Source organism: Mesocricetus auratus, unplaced genomic scaffold, assembly GCF_017639785.1.
Source record: "Mesocricetus auratus isolate SY011 unplaced genomic scaffold, BCM_Maur_2.0 Super-Scaffold_100007, whole genome shotgun sequence".
NCBI lineage: Eukaryota > Metazoa > Chordata > Mammalia > Rodentia > Cricetidae > Mesocricetus > Mesocricetus auratus.
Window position 1 is genome coordinate 93823658 of NW_024429191.1, and position 16203 is coordinate 93839860.

Here is a 16203-nt window from a genome sequence, read left to right on the forward strand (position 1 = left end):
TCAGCTGTGCTCTGAAAGGAAGCCCAGTGAACTCTGGTGGGATCGTGCCTCAGTTTGTGATTGGGACCTTAAGAGAAAGGGCAGGTATTGTTTTAGTCTCCCTCTGAGGAGGGATTTTAGCAGCAGATGCCTGGCTGCCAGTTCCCAGGCGATGCTGTAAGAGATCCCTCCTGGCTCTGTGGCCTCTCTCTGACTGCACGCAGGCTCTGCTGGCAGGGGAGCCCAGCCTGAGGGGTCCTGTGTCAGTGTGGGGAAGCAGGCAGTGTCTGGGCCTGGCGGAAAAGTGAGGAAGAGAGGGTATGGATAGCCTGGATAGTCCTGAACAGCCACGGAGGCATTGTCCGCCCCCCCCCCCAACCTCATCACCATCTAGCTGCCTCCCTTCCCCCTCTCTCCTCTTCATCTTATTCTCAGTGGCTCTTGCCGCCCCTGCAGGATGCTGGGCTGCAGGCAAGCCTTGATATCCTTGCCTCGAGTTAGGGATGTTGATGGACTTTCTTGTCCCGCAGCCGCCTTGCCCCAAATAAACACACAGACTCTATATTAATTATAAAACCGTTGGCCGATGGCTAGGGCTTCTTACTGCCTAGCTCTGTCTTTATTATTAACCCATCTCTACTAATCTATGTATTTCCACATGGTCTTATCTTACTGGAGAATGCCCGGACCTGTTACTCCTTTGTGGTCTACATGGTGTCCTCTTGTGGGTTCTCTCTGCCTACCTTTCCCAGAATTCTCCTAGTCCCGCCTGTCTTCCTGCCTCTATTGGCCAAACAGTGTTTTTTTTTTTGTTGTTTTTTTGGTTTTTTTTTTGAGACAGGGTTTCTCTGTATTGTTTTGGAGGCTGTCCTGGAACTCACTCTGTAGACCAGGCTGGCCTCAAACTCACAGAGATCCGCCTGCCTCTGCCTCCCGAGTGCTGGGATTAAAGGCATGCGCCACCAATGCCCAGCGGCCAAACAGTGTTTTATTCATCAACCAATAAGAGAAACATATGTACAGAAGGACATCCCCCATCACAGGGATGTTGAGGCCAAGAGCAGAAGGTTGACTCCCCTCCCTCTGCCCACAAAGGGGGCTGGTGAGACTCCATGTGTCTCCTCTGCAGTTCTGCTTGCTCCATGGAGGCCGCTGGGGTATTCTGGTACCTTCTTCCTGAGGAACGGTTGCAGTTAGCTCCCCTGCTCCTTTGTACTTTGTATTCTCATACACATGGACCAGAACACAGGATGACCCAGTGTCTGAGTCAGTCATACAGGAGGCTAGCACAGAACCCCAGGCCCAGAACCTCAGTCAGTGCGCAGTGCTTACAGAAACCTGGCTCATGCAAGGCACGAGGGCGCCAGGCCTCCCCTTCCCGGAACTCACAGACCCTTGATTCCCAGAGCACCTCAGACGCTACACCTAGAGTTTTATCATACAGTCCACAATCCAGAAGCCAGAGAGAGAGAGAGAGAGAGAGAGAGAGAGAGAGAGAGAGAGAGAAAGTCCTTCAGCTTAACAAGTGGGGAGGGGGCAGGTTAGCCCAACAGATCGATCGCTGCCACCAGCAAGGTAAAGGGGGGGGTCCCTGCAGGGTGAGTGGGTAGGAGGCACACTCTGCTAACCCCTCCTGTGAGGTGGCCTGGGGAGATGGAGGTGGGACTGGGGGGTGCGACCGCCCCTGACCATGCCCATGCTCTGTCCACAGTGCCGGGTGGCTCCGAATCCCGTGGCGCGCTCCGCAAGATGAGTGACCTGTTGGAGCTGATGGTAAAGCGCATGGACGTGCTGGCCAGGCTGGAGAACAGCAGCGAGCTGCACCACACAGCCAGTGCGGCACACTTAGCCGCAGACAGGTGAGGAGAGGTGGGGCGGGCCAGAGCTAGGGTGTCCCTGGGGCTCTGGGGGGTGCAGAGTAGCCTCAAATGTACCTATAGAGCTCAGCCAAGGTCCCCTTTCTGGTAAGCTAGAAAAACTTCGCGATTGCAAAAAAAAACAGGGCTGGGGAGATGGGCTCAGCGTGTAAAAAAACCCTTGCCGCTTAAGCGTAAGGGCATGAGTTCAAATCCCCCGCACCCATGTAAAACCTGGGTGTAGCCGTGCTTCTGTGGGAGGCCAGGAAGACATCTGGGGCTGCAGCCTAGCTCCAGGCTCAGCGGCAGACCCCTCTCCAGGGAATGCAGCGGACACAGAGCAGGACACAGACTTCAGGCTCTGCGTGCACAGACAGCTTACGGGATTTGTGTACTCTCAGCCATCCCCAAAAGGCAAAGACACACATCAGAACGCAGGCTCCTCCCTCCCAGACTCAACAACCACTAACATTTTGTCTCATCTGTAGACATCTTCTGTCCTCTTTAAAGAAAATAGCGCAGGTGAAAACTGGAGACTCCTGCCGCTTTCTCTCTGGGGACCAGCAGCTCCCACGTAGTGTTGAGTTTTCCCGCTGTATCCTTTACACACACTTATCATACTCATTATAAATGCATACGTGTGTGTGAGTGTGTGTGAGTGTGTGTGTCTGGCCCAGGATAGCCTTGAACTTACAATCTTCCTCCTTCAGCCTACTGAGCGCTGGGGCCGGGGAGTTGTTAGCGGGTCCCCCATGAGTGAAGAGGGACACAGTATGCTTCTGAGGACTGGTGTGGCGTCCCCTGCCATTTGGCTTGCCTGCTCTGGATTGCTGGTTCTGGGCCACCCCCAAACTGACTGCCAGTTGAGCAAATGCCCTGGCCACCCAGATGGACACTATCAGCCACATGCCAAGGGGACGACGTTTAACTGTAGAACACTGGGTACCTTGTGTCCTTCTCATGGGATCACCTCTGCCCATCAAGCACTGTACAGGGTGTATTGGGGAAACTGAGGCACGGATGTTCGGAGGCACGGCTCGCCTTCCGGACGGCGATGCTCCTCTCCGTGGGTCGTCCCTGTGCGGTGGGCCATGTGTGGCTCGGGTTTGGTTGGTTGGTGGCACTGGGGATTGAACACTTTATTTACTGTGTGCACACGTGTGCACGAATGCATGCCATGGCACACATGTGGAGGTCAGTTCTCTTCTTCCGCCGCGTGCGTGTCGGGATCCAGCTCTGGGCTCAGGCTTGGCAGAAGTAGCTTTACCCACTGAGCCGTCTTTCCCCCTTTGTGGGACTTTTCGTATTTGTGAATTTACAAACCAGGAAGGAAATCTTTTGTTAGTTTGTGCTCTGTTTTGAGAGTTTCCTTTTCCCTTTCTTTCCTTTCTATTTTTGTTTTTTTCTTTTTTGAGACATGGTCTCATGTAGCCCCAGGCAAGCTTTAAACTCACTCTGCAGTTAAGAATGGCCCTGAACTTCTGCAATCCTTCTGCCTCTACCTCCCAAGTGCTGGGATTATAGACCTGCAGCACTATGTCTGGTTTACATGGTGCTGGGGGTGGAACCCAGGGCTTTTCGTATGCATCAGCTGAGCCACTCCCTGCCCCACCCCCTCTGGTTTAGAGAATGTTTATATTTACATTACATTGCTGGGACCCCAGCTTCAGGCAGGCATCCTGTATGGTGCCTGCCACAGAGCTGGGATTCCCAGAGGGAGCTCCTCCCTCTTCCCTCACCGCTGGGAGCTCTGCCTCCTTGGTACTGGCTCCCTACTTAGAGCTGATGCCACTTAGGATTTAGCATCAAACAGAATAAAGGAGAGAGCTGGGTGTTGGGGGTTACCAAGAGGCAAAGTAACGGAGCTACGGAAAGGCCTGGGTGGGGAGGCTGGTGCTGTCTGTAGGGAGCACGGAGGTCATCTCAGACACTGGCACAGGCTCCAAAGGGTGGGTAAGAGGGGTGATGAGTAACACAGGTGATGAGGGAGGGAGGCAGCCACGTGGAGCCAGGAGGAGGGGGTGGAGGTAGTGAGGGTGGTAAGTTCAAAGGCCCTGGGGTTGGCGTGCTGAAGGAGAGAGGCTACACGGCGGTTGATACGGCAGAGTGTGGTGAGTGATGGGGAGGTCTAAAGAGGCAGAGGTCAGGGGGCGCTGTGTCAGCCACTCTCCTTCAGCACGCCGGCGTTCTATGGCCGGGCTAAAGAGTCATGTTCAGTTTACTTGTTTACTTACTTATGTGTTTTGCTTGCGTGTGTGGCGTGCACGCCCGAGGGTATGTTTGCGTGTGTGTGGGTGCGTGAGCGTGTGAGTGCTTGTGGAGGCCTGGGTGTGCCTCTTTTGCTTGCTTTCTGCTTCATTTATGGAGAGGGGTGTGTCACCGAGCCTGGAGCTTGCGGCTGCCTCTAGTCCGCCTAGCCAGATTGCCTCAGGGACCCCTTTCTGCTTTCCCTGTGCTGAGATTGCAGGTGGTCGACACACCTGCCTGGATTTTACATAGATTCTGGGGATCCAACCCCGGGACCCACGGCTGTGCAGCAAGTGTTTTATTCACTGAGCCCACGGTTTGGGTGTTTTGAGACAGGGTCTCATGGAGCCCAGTGTAGCCTTGAACCTGATATTCACCTGAGGATCACCTTGAACGTCTGGTCCTCCTGCCTCCGTCTTCTGAGTCTGTGTATGTGTGTGTGTGCGTGTGTGTGCATGTGTGTACGTATGCGTGTGTGTATGCGTATGCGTGTGTGTATGCGTGTGTGTGTGTATGTGTGTGTGTGTGTACAGGTGCCACGGCAAGTGTGTGAAGGTCAGAGGACAACATGTGGGAGTCAGTCCCCTCCTTCCACCAGGTCCAACTCAAGATCTCATTCAGGGAACTGGGGGCAAGCCCACCTTTGCCTGCTGAGTCACCTCACTAGCCTAGGCTTTCAAATTTAAATTTAATGTGTGTGTGTGTGTGTGTGTGTGTGTGTTTGTGTTGAGATGCAGGGTTGAATGGATTTCCTTAAAAATACATCTCTGACTGCTGCGTGAGAAATGGATTATTCGTTGGCAAGAGCAGGAGCAGAGAGGCTGCTGAGAACGAGATGGAGGGGGGCTAAGGTGTCGAGCTTCCTTGGGTCCGCATGAGACTTTCCTCTTCTGTGCGGACTGCTGTCACCCTTGTGTCCCTTCAGGCCCGTCCCTGCCTGTGGTTCAGACCCGCCTTCTGTCTGGGCCCAAGAATAACCTCAGGCCACAGGTGTGTTTTTCAGGGCACAGAGCCCCACCCCCTTACCCCCTGCTGGATGAACAGCGCTGTCAAGGGTCCAGGGACCCAGCTTGGTGGAAAACTCCACATTCACCGACTCTGGCTTCTCCCAGGGCTGGCCTGCCCCTCCCTCCACTCCTTGCCCTTCATCTGCTCCCGGAGAAGGAGGGAGCCCTGCGGGTGGGGGAGCACGCGCCACCTCCAAGCTCTATCTCGGGGAAATAGCAGCCATCCATCATGACCAGCGGAGCCCATCAAACTCCACAGGCACAGCTATAAATTGCAGGGACACTGTGGCTTTGGGACACAGGGAGAGAGGTGGGGGTGTGCCAGGGCTCATGGGAGTCTGGGTGCTCACACATGCCAGCCCTATCCCACCCCAGCCGCTCTGGGGTTTAACCAGCCAGAGCCACAGGGGCACCCTGCAGAAGCCCTCCAACTTCTCCCAGCCCATGCTGTCACCTGCCCTTGGACCCCCACTTCAGAATTGTCTGGGCTGTCCTCCTGTCCTTCTGGAAGCTTCTGAGCTGCCTTGCCTTCCACTGTGGCTGGGTGTCCTTAGGGAAAGCAAATTTGCTATTTTAGCCCAGGAAAACATAATTAGGAAGGCGGCTTTGAGGTAAACACCACACTGTGTTATGCATCCTACAGCCAGATAGCTATGATCTTTGAATTTCCCATCAGGCTTCTTTGCTCTGACGTCGGCGGCTGGCGGAGTTCAAGTACATCTGTCTGTTGACTGTTCCCTGGGTCTGTAGAGTCATCTGGGCTGGGGGCTCCAGAGTGGGAGAGGGGGGACGAGAATCAGCGAGGGACTGGCTGGGAGAAATTGCAGACAGACCATCTCAGCAGTCACACACCCTGTGCTTAGCCCGGCCCATGGGTTGCGGCACCTGAGCCGGGGCCAGCCGCTCGCCTGAAGGGGCTGCCTTCTTGGCACTTGGGAAGGACAGTTATAATAGGTGTGAACCACCATGGCCATCCTTAAATGCGGGATCCGAGTGTTAGGTGGGAAAGCAGGTTCTGGGTATGTAAATAGAGAACTCAGGGTAAAGTGAAGGAACTCCATATGTCAGCATTCTTTCTTTTCTTTTCTTTCTTTCTTTTTTCTTTTTTTTTAGAGAGGGTTCTCTGTGTAACAGCCCTAGATGTCCTGGAACTTGCTTTATAGATCAGGCAGGTCTCAAACTCATAGAGATCTGCCTGGGATTAAAGGCATGCACCACCATACCTGGCTACAACAACACAGTCTTTTTGTTTTGTTTTGTTTTGTTTTTTCGATACAGTGTTTCTCTGTGTAGGGGGGGGGGCTACCCTGGGACTCGCTCTGTATAGATCAGGCTGGCCTCAAACTCAGAGATCCTCCTACCTCTGCTTCCCGAGTGCTGGGATCAAAGGTATGCACCACCACCAGCTGGCTTATTCTTGTTTGGGGGAAAATGAAACTTTTTGCCAGCTCTGTGTTAGTGGCTGCGGGGGCTGTGGTTCAGGGACCCCAGCCACAGGGAGGTCAGCCTCCCGGGGACTGTGTGAGAGCAAGCTGGGCATGCGTCTCTCTTAGGATGACATCAATCTTGACTTTACAGGATGGATCTCAGTCCTGTGCTGGGAGCAGCTCTGAGTTTGACACAAGGCTCTCTTCCTTAGGCCTGGAGAGGGACCCCACAGTCAGGGAGGGACTATGGGAGAGCGGTGATGTCAGCGGCCGGCTAGACCACCTGAGGAAGAGGCCTTTAGTGGGTCAGGGCGAGGAGAGAGCAAGTTCTAGGTAACCTGTAAGGAGCCAAAATCAGGGGAGGACCAGGGCTGGGGTGGGGTGAGGGGTGGGGCAATGACCAAGACCCTCGGGCCAGTAGGCAGCAGAGGAGGGACTGGGCCAGGAGGCCTAGCTGGCCCTGGGTCCTTCCTGCTGTGTCTTCTAGGCTGTGTTCAGGCAGTGCCTCAGGCCTCTCAGGAAGTCCTCAGGAGTGAAATGAACCTGACAATGGCCGACAATCATCCAGTGTTTTAGCATCTCTTCACTGTGACAGAGTACCCAGCAAAAACAATTTAAGGGACGAAGGGCTGATTGTGGCTCACAGTTTGAGGGTGTCGCCCACCATGGAGGAAAAGGCGTAGTCTGGGGGGGGGTAAGGCCACAGAGTCCACAGTTGAGAAGGGGAGAGCGCCAGCCACGCAGCTGGCGGTCTCCCTTTCATTCAGTGACGACCTCAGCGCATGCAGTGGTGTCACCCCCATTAGGTGGGTCAGTGGTGTCACCCCCATTAGGTGGGTCTTCCACCTCAGTTAACCCGGACGCCCTCGGTGACACGCCTAGAAGTTTGTCTCCTAGGTGACCCTAGAGCCTGCCAAGCTGCTGAGCTCCTTTGAGGCATGGGGTGAACTGTCCGTTCTCTTCCCACCGAGAAAGGGGCAGGTCAGTCTCATGCCATCTGCTTGCAATCTCCAGACACCCCCTCACCGGGGGATGAGGCTGGGGTGAGGGGAGACAGAAGACCACCGGGGGATGAGGCTGCACAGGAGGAAAGGGCACACCTCACAGGGGTGTCCCTTGCCCCGTACAGCGTGTGAGGCGAGGGAGGCACAGATCATGTTTCCCGCAGTTGTGCGTGTACGTGTTGCTGTATAGTTTCCGCAGGCACCCAGATAGATATGTGGGCTTCTGTTTTAAAAGCACCTTGTTTCGTAATACGATTATTCCCAGGGAGCTTGCTGGCCAGCTGCAGAGAAATCAATGCTCCTGTTAATTGATTGTAACCCTCGTAAATCACAGAGAAACTCGGAATTAAACCTCCTTCTCCAGTGACTTAGAGAGCCACCTCTGGGGCGAGGGGGTTGGCTGGGATTGGTGATGACTTTGTGGAGCGGAGCCTTTGGGGGCCTTGTTGGGGACAGTCCTGGGAGGAGTTGAGGACTGGAGCAGCGGTCTGGTAGGAAATACATGTCAGAACTCCCTGCTGGGTCCTGTCATGCCCTTGGGTCTGGGAGTTGTAGAGACTAATACACTCTGGACGGGGGTTCCCCTGAGCCCCTGGAGGCAACAGGCCTGTGATGTTGCCTGTCTGCTGGAGTGAGCTTTGGTGGTCATGGAGGCTGGTATCTGAGGCCGTGCTCAGCATTCTCTACTGCTCAGAGGACGGTTTGGTGTGGGGGCTGGCGTGGAGGAGCTGAGGAAGATGCAGCAGGCCTTAGTCTCCACCACGTCGGGCAGATGCAGGGAGGCACAGCCAGCATATCTTCCTCCTGACTCCCCCATCCCTCGCCTGCAGTGTGGACCCAGGAAAGTCCCCGTATGAACTGTGGGCCATTCCCCAGTCCAAGCTGTAAAGGATCAGCTGGCAGATGGGTGGTGGGGGTCCTGTCCCAGGATTCTGGGGCCTGAGCAGCCTCTTGAGGCCCACAGGGAGACTCTGCAACAGGTTTGGGCAAACTGGTCAGTACAGGAATCTGTGGTCTCTCCATCACCACTCAGAGCCTCTGTCACAGGTCACCACCAGGCACTGTCACTAGAAGAGAAGTCTGAGGGTATGTGGCCTTTTCTAACCAGGACCACATGCAAGGTGGCCCTGGGTCCCGGTAGCATGTGGTAGACTCAGTGGACTTTGTTTGAGAACCGACAAAAGTGAGGGGTAATGATTGAGTGGCTGTAGGTGAGGTGACCCCCCTCCCCCTGCCCCAGGACCCCGGTGAGCTTCATCTTCACCCAGCAATGAAGGCGTCCAGGCTACAGATGAGGACCTGGGCTCAGACAGAGCAAGGACCACTTCTGGTCACAGAGCTGACGGGGCCAAGCCAGGCCAGCTTCCTCTCCTCAGGACAGACAGTGCATCAGTGTAACCGCCACATTTGTTGGGGGTGAAGAAGAGCCTGGGGTTCTAGACCAGGCGAGCGGGTCCTAAGAAAGGCACTCGGGCAGTGGGATCCCACCAGGGTGACTGTGGAGGTCTCTGGCCCCTGCCCCTCGCTGCCCATGCTGCTCTTCTGGAGCCCACCTGTCCAGGCTGGTCACCTGTCCAGGCTGGTGAGGGCTCACACTTGGATCTCTTCCATGAAAACACCTAAAGAAGGAGATGAGGTGCATAATTACCATTGGGATCAAAGGGCTCATGGTCACTGTCCCAGCTGGAGGAAGTCCTGCTGATGGCCCTGTGGGGACAGCATGGCTGTTGCCAAGGAAACTCTTCAGACCGGTTTTGACTTTTGCCACCTGCATTGGGGGTGGTTGCGCCTCAAAGACTTCAGTCTGTATCACCTGACCTTTTAAATCAGCCCTGGCCTTACTGAGTGTGGTTCCCTTCTGAGTGACATGGTGCATTCCTGCCTATCTCAGATCTACTTTGTAGCACCTGCTTTTTGGAGGGATGACAAGTTCTCTCTCTCTCTCTCTCTCTCTCTCTCTCTCTCTCTCTCTCTCTCTCTCTCTCTCTCTCTCTCTCTCCCTCTCTCCCCTCTCTCCCTTTGTCTGTCTCTCCCTCTCTCTCTCATCTCAGATCTCTTGCCTCCACCTCCCAAGCATTAGTTACAGGCATGTCCCTGGGCCCAGTTCACAAGTACTGGGGGTGTCAAACCCCGACTTTGTGTATATAAGCCCGGCACGCTACTTTGTGTATATAAGCCCTTCCTTCCTTTCTACCTGGGCATTTCCCAAGTCACAGATCCGGGTTCTGAGGCCCGAGACTCTGCTTTTACTGCCATTTGTGGGAAAGCGTCTCAGCGTGAGAGGCCTACTCGTCTATTATTTGAAAATAGAAAGTGTTGTGTGAATGGTAAGTCCAGTTTAATAATAGTGACGCCGAGTGGGTTTTGTTTTGAACGACTTGAACTTGTTAAGTTCAAGATGTCAAGATGCCAAGGCACTATTTAAAGCCCATGCTGGCGATATGTTTTATGCAAGAACCGCTTATTGCAGGAGAATTGCTGAATCCTTCAAAAAGTTCAGTTTTTCTCAGCTGAGCCTACGCTACTTCCTCTTAGGGACAGGGTGTCTGTTTAAATAGGGAGGAGAGGCGTGTCAGCAGGGCTGGGGACGTAGCACAGTGGTAGAGCACTTGCTTAGCATGAGGGAAGCCACAGGTTCAGTCCTTAGTAAGCGCCTGCTGTATACCGAGGTGTCGCCATTTTGCCTCAGCTTGAGTCCACCAAGCATCTTTGCTTTGATACTTGAGTCCCTAGAGGTTACATAACCCTCCCGAGGTCACGCTGCTGCACTGCTGCTTTCCGTCCTGGGTTAAATCCCCTGCATCATATAAACCAGGAATGGCAACACATGTCCCTATTCCCCCAGCATTTGGGAAGGGAGAGCAGCATTCATGCGAATAGGACCTGTCCTGGTCCTTGTTGGTGTAGAGGACAAGCCCAATCTGCCTGTGGAACCTCCTTAGCGTTCTGTCGTGCTCTGCTCCTTCTCGGGTGAAGGGAAGAAAGGAAGGTGGGTCAGACATGGCAGTTTGCTATCTAGGTCCGCTATCGTGCCTTCTCTGGTGGGCAGGTCACCCGGCCTGTGAGAGGTGAGGTTTGCATGCCCAGGCAGAGCTTAGATCCATGCCAGGTGTCTGTGCAGACCAAATACTTGAATAGGGATAAACAGAGCTTTAGCAGCAGTGTGTGTGTGTGTGTGTGTGCATGCACTCGTGTGTGTGCATGTGTGTATGTGTGTGCACGTGCATGGGGTGGGTGTGCACGTGCATGGGTGTGCGGGCACATGTGTGCACCCGCATGTGTGTGCATGTGTGTATGCGTGTGTGCACGTGTGTTGGTGGGTGTGCATGGTGTGTGTGCACATGGGTGTGTGTGCGCGCGCGCACGCTCCAGAAGGTGAGGTGAGGCTCAGAGCGAGTGCAAAGAAAGGACTGAAAGCAAGCGTCTTCCTGGAGAAGCCCCAGGGCTGTGCTTGACAGGAAGCTAAGGCCAGCAGAGTGGGATCCATCTCAATAGCAGCTTGTGCAATGAGATAAATGCTGCATATAACAACTAATACAATCCCCAGAGCGCTGGCCAGTAATCAGCAAGTAAATAAATCCTCCAAAAATCAAAGCGGCCCCATGCTGATGGAAGGAAATAGAAGGTTTAACACCCACGGCCAAAACTTTCAAGACCCAGGGAAGTGGGCTGCAGATGTGGCTCAGCTGGTGGAATGCCTGGCTGGCCCCGAGTTCCACGCCCGGCACTGCGTGGACCTGACAGGGTGGCACATGTCTGTAATCCCGGCACCGGGAGGAGAAGGCAGGAGGATGGGGAGTACAAGGCCATCCTCTACTGCATAGTAAGCTTGAGACCAACCTGGGCTGCGTGAGTCTGTCTCAGAATAATAAAAGGGAATCGGGGGTAGGAGCCTGAAGAGATGGCGCCGGGGGCTAAGAGCACTTGCTGCTCACTCATAAGGACTCGAGTTCAGACCGCTGCACCCAGGCTGGGCTACTCGAAAATAGCTGTAACCCCAGTTCCCGGCATCTAATGCCTCTGGTCTCTGCAGGTACCTGCACACACGTGTGTGCATAAACTCACACAGACATATACACACATAAAAGTAAATCTTAGTTTGTTTTACTCTGTAGCCCTGGCAAACCTGGAACTCCCTGTGGTAGACCAGGCTGGCCTCGGACTCACAGAGACCCGCCTGCCTCTGCCTCCCGAGTGCTGGGATTAAAGGCGAGTGCCACCAGTGCCAGCAAATAAAATAAATCTTAAAAACTGGCAAAGGTGGGGGCGGGGCTGGAGTGATGGCTCCGCAGTTAAGAGCTCTTGCTGTTCCTGCACTGTGTTTACATAGTGCCATGCTGTAGACCAGGCTGGCCTTGAACTCACAGAGATCCACCTGCCTCTGCCTCCGGAGTGCTGGGATTAAAGGTGTGTCCACCACCGCCCGATGTGTTTCCATATTGTCACATGCTACTGTCAAATGCCTATTACCCCAGCCCTGGGGACGCAGAAACTCGAGGATCCCTAGACCTGGCTTCCCAGTCATTTAGCCAATCAGGAAGCTGTAGGTTCACCTCCTCAGAACATAAAATGGAGAGCAGAAGAAGAAGGCACCGATCACCTGTGCCCTGCTCCTGCCCCAAGAGCGTGTCCTCAGGAAACCAATGCTAGTTCGCTGGAGGGCCCCCAGGTTGCTGGGAGTGCAATGTGTCTTGGTGTGATGTCTGGTGAGCCGGCTGTGGCTAGGAAAAGGTCTGTCATCTGGGGGTCCCTGGGCTCATCCATTCAGGGTCTTGGCAGGAAGACAGAAGTCTCTTTGTCTTCAGTCCCAGGTGCAGTGTCTTGCATTATCACACATGCGGTAAACACACCCGGTGCCTGCAGAGATGGGCTTTCCTGCCGCCTGTGAGGTGTGCGTTGATGCAGGCGAGCTCAGCTCCGCCCCATCTGGTTTCCACTGCTGCCTCCTTGGCGTTTGTGCTGGCCATTCGGCTCGTTGTTCGTGGGCTCACCTCTGGCTCTCCCCTCCCCTCCAGGCTCACCCCTGGGGCTGGCCTCATTGAGAGGATCCAGGCCATTGCCCAGAATGTATCTGACATCGCTGTGAAGGTGGACCAGATCCTGCGCCACAGCCTGATTCTGCATAGCAAGGGTGCGTCGTGGCCAGGACGCCGCCCTGTGTCCCCAGAGGCCAAGGCCCTGCTAGAAAGGGCAGAGCCTCCAGGAGGTCCATTCCTCTGGTAATGCTAGCCTGGCTCTTGGAGCCCTACTTGAGGCTCTCAGCAGGGGACCTGGTCCACTCCACCCTGCACTGCCTGAGGGTGTGGAGGACAGACTGGATCACTGAGTCCCAAGAGTAAGGCCACCATTCCTTTTGGTTTGGGAAAAGCCAGGCGTTTCTGCCCAGCTGCCATCCTTAGGAAAAGCAAGGGTATATTTGGTGGGGAGCTGCTCTGTAGCTGCTGGCAAGAGCTTGCTGCTCTGGGGATGGAGGAGACTGAGTGTGTGGAGGAGGGTAGCTCAGATCCCAGGACTGCTCGGTGGGAGGAGCCTCAGGGGGAGGAGGCAGGGACGGCCTCTGGTTGCACCTTAGACCTCCACCTTGTTCAATGTGACTGCTTCCAGGCCCAGGTGCCTCAGTAAGTCATCCTCTTGTTTTCCAGTGTCTGAAGGTCGGAGGGACCAATGTGAAGCACCCAGTGACCCCAAGTTTCCTGACTGCTCGGGGAAAGTGGAGGTGAGGCCTAGGGCTCTCCCCGAGGCAGGATGCAGACAGCTGGAGGCTCCTTCTCAGGGCTCTGCCCAGCTCCCGTCTGGGTTTCTGCCCCAGCTGAGCTCTTTGTTGACCAGGTCCCTAGCCCAGCACGAGCTGGTGGTGACCAAACTCAGAGAAATACTTTCTCCGCTGAGCCTGCCCCCTTGCACCAACCCAAACCCCTTTGGGGACAGTCACCTTCAGGGCTTCGGCACTCTCTCACATTCAGGTGGCCACTTAGAGCCCCATTCTGACACCCTGACAGGAATGGGCTTCAGTCGCTCTGTTCTTAGTGCCCCTTGCCCGACTCGTGGCTGGTTGGACCGAGGGCCTCTCCTGCCCACCTCCAGGGGTCCCTTCTGGCTGCGCAATGCCCCTGCATAAAGAGAGCCAATCCACAGCCTTAAAGCCAGCTCCCCTAGTTCTAAACCTGTGACGGGGGTGGGGGAGGAGGTCCTGTGGGGCACCAAACTCCATCTTAGGGAGCACGTGGGGACAACCATGGAAGGAACTTTCCCCAGTCCCGGTCCCCGTGGTCTCTAATTACTAAGGAGGCGAAGACAAAGGGAACATGGGGTGTAGCTGCCGAACCTCCTGGATCTTCGCACTGGTACTTGGCCGCTTTATGTCCACCGAGTCTCTCGGGTCTCGGTCCCTCTCCTGGGGAGGCCGCAGGGAAGGTGGCCGCACCTTCCTTTCTGGCTCTCAGTGGCTGGCAGAGGGCTGACCTGGGACCTGGCCCCCGGTCCAGTCGTGTGTCGTCCCCCCACTCTTCAGCTGCATCTTTTAGGCTGGGGCATGCCTCGCAGCTCCTCCACAGCCTGGAAGATCCTGGGGTCCCTGTGGCTGGGGGAGTCTATGAGGTGGTCTGTGGGTGGGTTGCTGGCTGCCTGCCCAGGCCCGACTGTCTTCGTAGTGGATGCGCGCCCGCTGGACGTCTGACCCCTGCTACGCCTTCTTTGGGGTGGATGGCACTGAGTGTTCCTTCCTCATCTACCTCAGCGAGGTTGAGTGGTTCTGCCCCCCCGCTGCCCTGGAGGAACCAGACTGCTTCCCGGAAGGCCCCCAAGGCCCTTCCCAAAGTCCAGGTAGGCCTTGGAAGTGGGTGTCCTCAGGGACAGTGGGAGGGAGCCGCAGTCCTGCCAGCCCCCTCCCCCATGGGATGGGGCTCCCAGCTCTGCCAGATGTGCAGAGTGCCCAGCCCGCCCACCCTCTATGGAACTTGCTGGAGTCATCCTGGAGCATCCTTCATTGGGTTAGAATAGCAGCAATAATAGCTGTCACGTCCTGAGTGGCTTTCTGCTCTGGGGGCACCGTATTTGTCCTTCTGTGGTTATGCTTAATGGGTGAAGGCTCACAGGACTAGAAAGTTAACGGGTTCAAGGCATCACTGACGAGGTACTATTGAAAGGCAGCCCAGTCCCTGGTGAGCGAGAGTTGGCGAGCTCCCCAGGGAGACACAGGGCAGGTGGCTAATGGGAGCTGGGTGGGGGCGGGGTGGGATGAGCACTGGAAACAGAGAGAGCTGAGCCCCCTCCCTGTGCTGCACAGGCGCCCACCCTACAATAAGTGGCAGCCTCCATCATGGGGGGGGGCATGGGACAGGATGGTGGGGGCACGACCGGGCATTGAGAGAGCTGGCATGGGGGCCCCCAACACAGGCAGTGTTCCGGAGCAACCTGTCTCACCTCCTGGAGCTGATGGGCAGTGGGAAGGAGTCCCTCATCTTCATGAAGAAGAGAACCAGGAGGTTTACTGCCCAGTGGACCAGGGCTGCCAAGCAGGTGGCGCAGAAGCTGGGGGACGTCCGGAGGGACCAGAAACAGGTATGGCATCCTCTTGGGGAGTGCTTGGGGCTCCAGGGAGGCGTGGGCACAAGGCTCCAAGCAGACACAGAGTTCTAAGTGGGAACGAGTATGGAGGATTCCAAATGGGCACAGAGTTCAAGGAGGACACAGGTCATCGGGGGGGGGGTTGACTGGCCATGGTGCGTGTCCTCAGACCAGTGGCATTAAATTCAGATAGAGGGCTTGCGGGCGACAGGGCTAGCACAACTGGTGGAGCCTCTGGTCCTTTCCCAGGCTGGCCAGGATGCTCATCCCTGGAGGTCCTGCATCCTTGGGACATTTTTATCTGGACAGACAGAAGTTATAGGAGTCTGGGAAAAACGGGCTGAGGAGGGTTTGTTGGCCCATCTGTCCATCCGTCTGTCAATCTGTCTACCCTGCCATCTATCCATGTAATGGAGAATTGCATGCTTGTCACCTCCCTCTCTGTTTCTCCCAGAGTCCTTGTCACTTCACAAAACTGTCTTGTCTGTGCGTGCTGAGGCAATCGCACAACCGCCCCATTGACCGACAGCCCCGCTGTCCTGTCTAAAAGCAGTCAACCGGGCCAGGCCTGGAGACCCTGCGTGCTGTGGATGGTCTTCCGGGGTGTCCCTGGGGGTGGATGGATCTAAGAGCTGCTGCTGACCTCCAGTGTCCTGCTCACCTAGATCCTTGTCCACATCGGCTTCCTGACGGAGGAGTCTGGGGACGTGTTCAGCCCAAGGGTGCTGAAGGGCGGGCCTCTGGGGGAGATGGTGCAGTGGGCAGACATTCTGGCCGCTCTCTACGTGCTGGGCCACAGTCTTCGGATTACGGTCTCCCTGAAGGAGCTGCAGAGGTGAGTGCCCAGAGCGCCATTCACATCCTGGGGGTGGGCAGGGGCCGGGCGGCTGCAGGGGGCTGGGGGTGAAGGAGAGCCCGGCCCACCAGCTGATGGGATGCTCCACAGCCTGGCCACAGCCTTCTTTCAGATGTTGGTCCTCCCTGGCTCCCTCCTCCACCGGCTAGTCTGCTTCCCATCTGCCTGTTCCCTGAAGATGCCTGTTTGTATTTAGGATGCATAGAGGAAGTGTGTTTGTTTAGTGCCGGTCCACAGGCTCCTGACACACACACACACACA

General features: G+C 55.7%; 1 protein-coding gene across 1 annotated transcript in view; it reads left to right on the plus strand.

Moving 5' to 3' along the window:
• The window catches only part of Mgat5b (alpha-1,6-mannosylglycoprotein 6-beta-N-acetylglucosaminyltransferase B), a 62168-nt gene that overhangs the window by 10765 nt on the left and 35200 nt on the right, over positions 1 to 16203 (plus strand). The window contains 7 exon segments of the mRNA XM_013113451.3: positions 1691 to 1838; positions 12536 to 12651; positions 13163 to 13236; positions 14171 to 14275; positions 14277 to 14342; positions 14916 to 15080; positions 15752 to 15921. Of these exon segments, the coding sequence (XP_012968905.1) occupies positions 1691 to 1838; positions 12536 to 12651; positions 13163 to 13236; positions 14171 to 14275; positions 14277 to 14342; positions 14916 to 15080; positions 15752 to 15921 (844 nt within the window).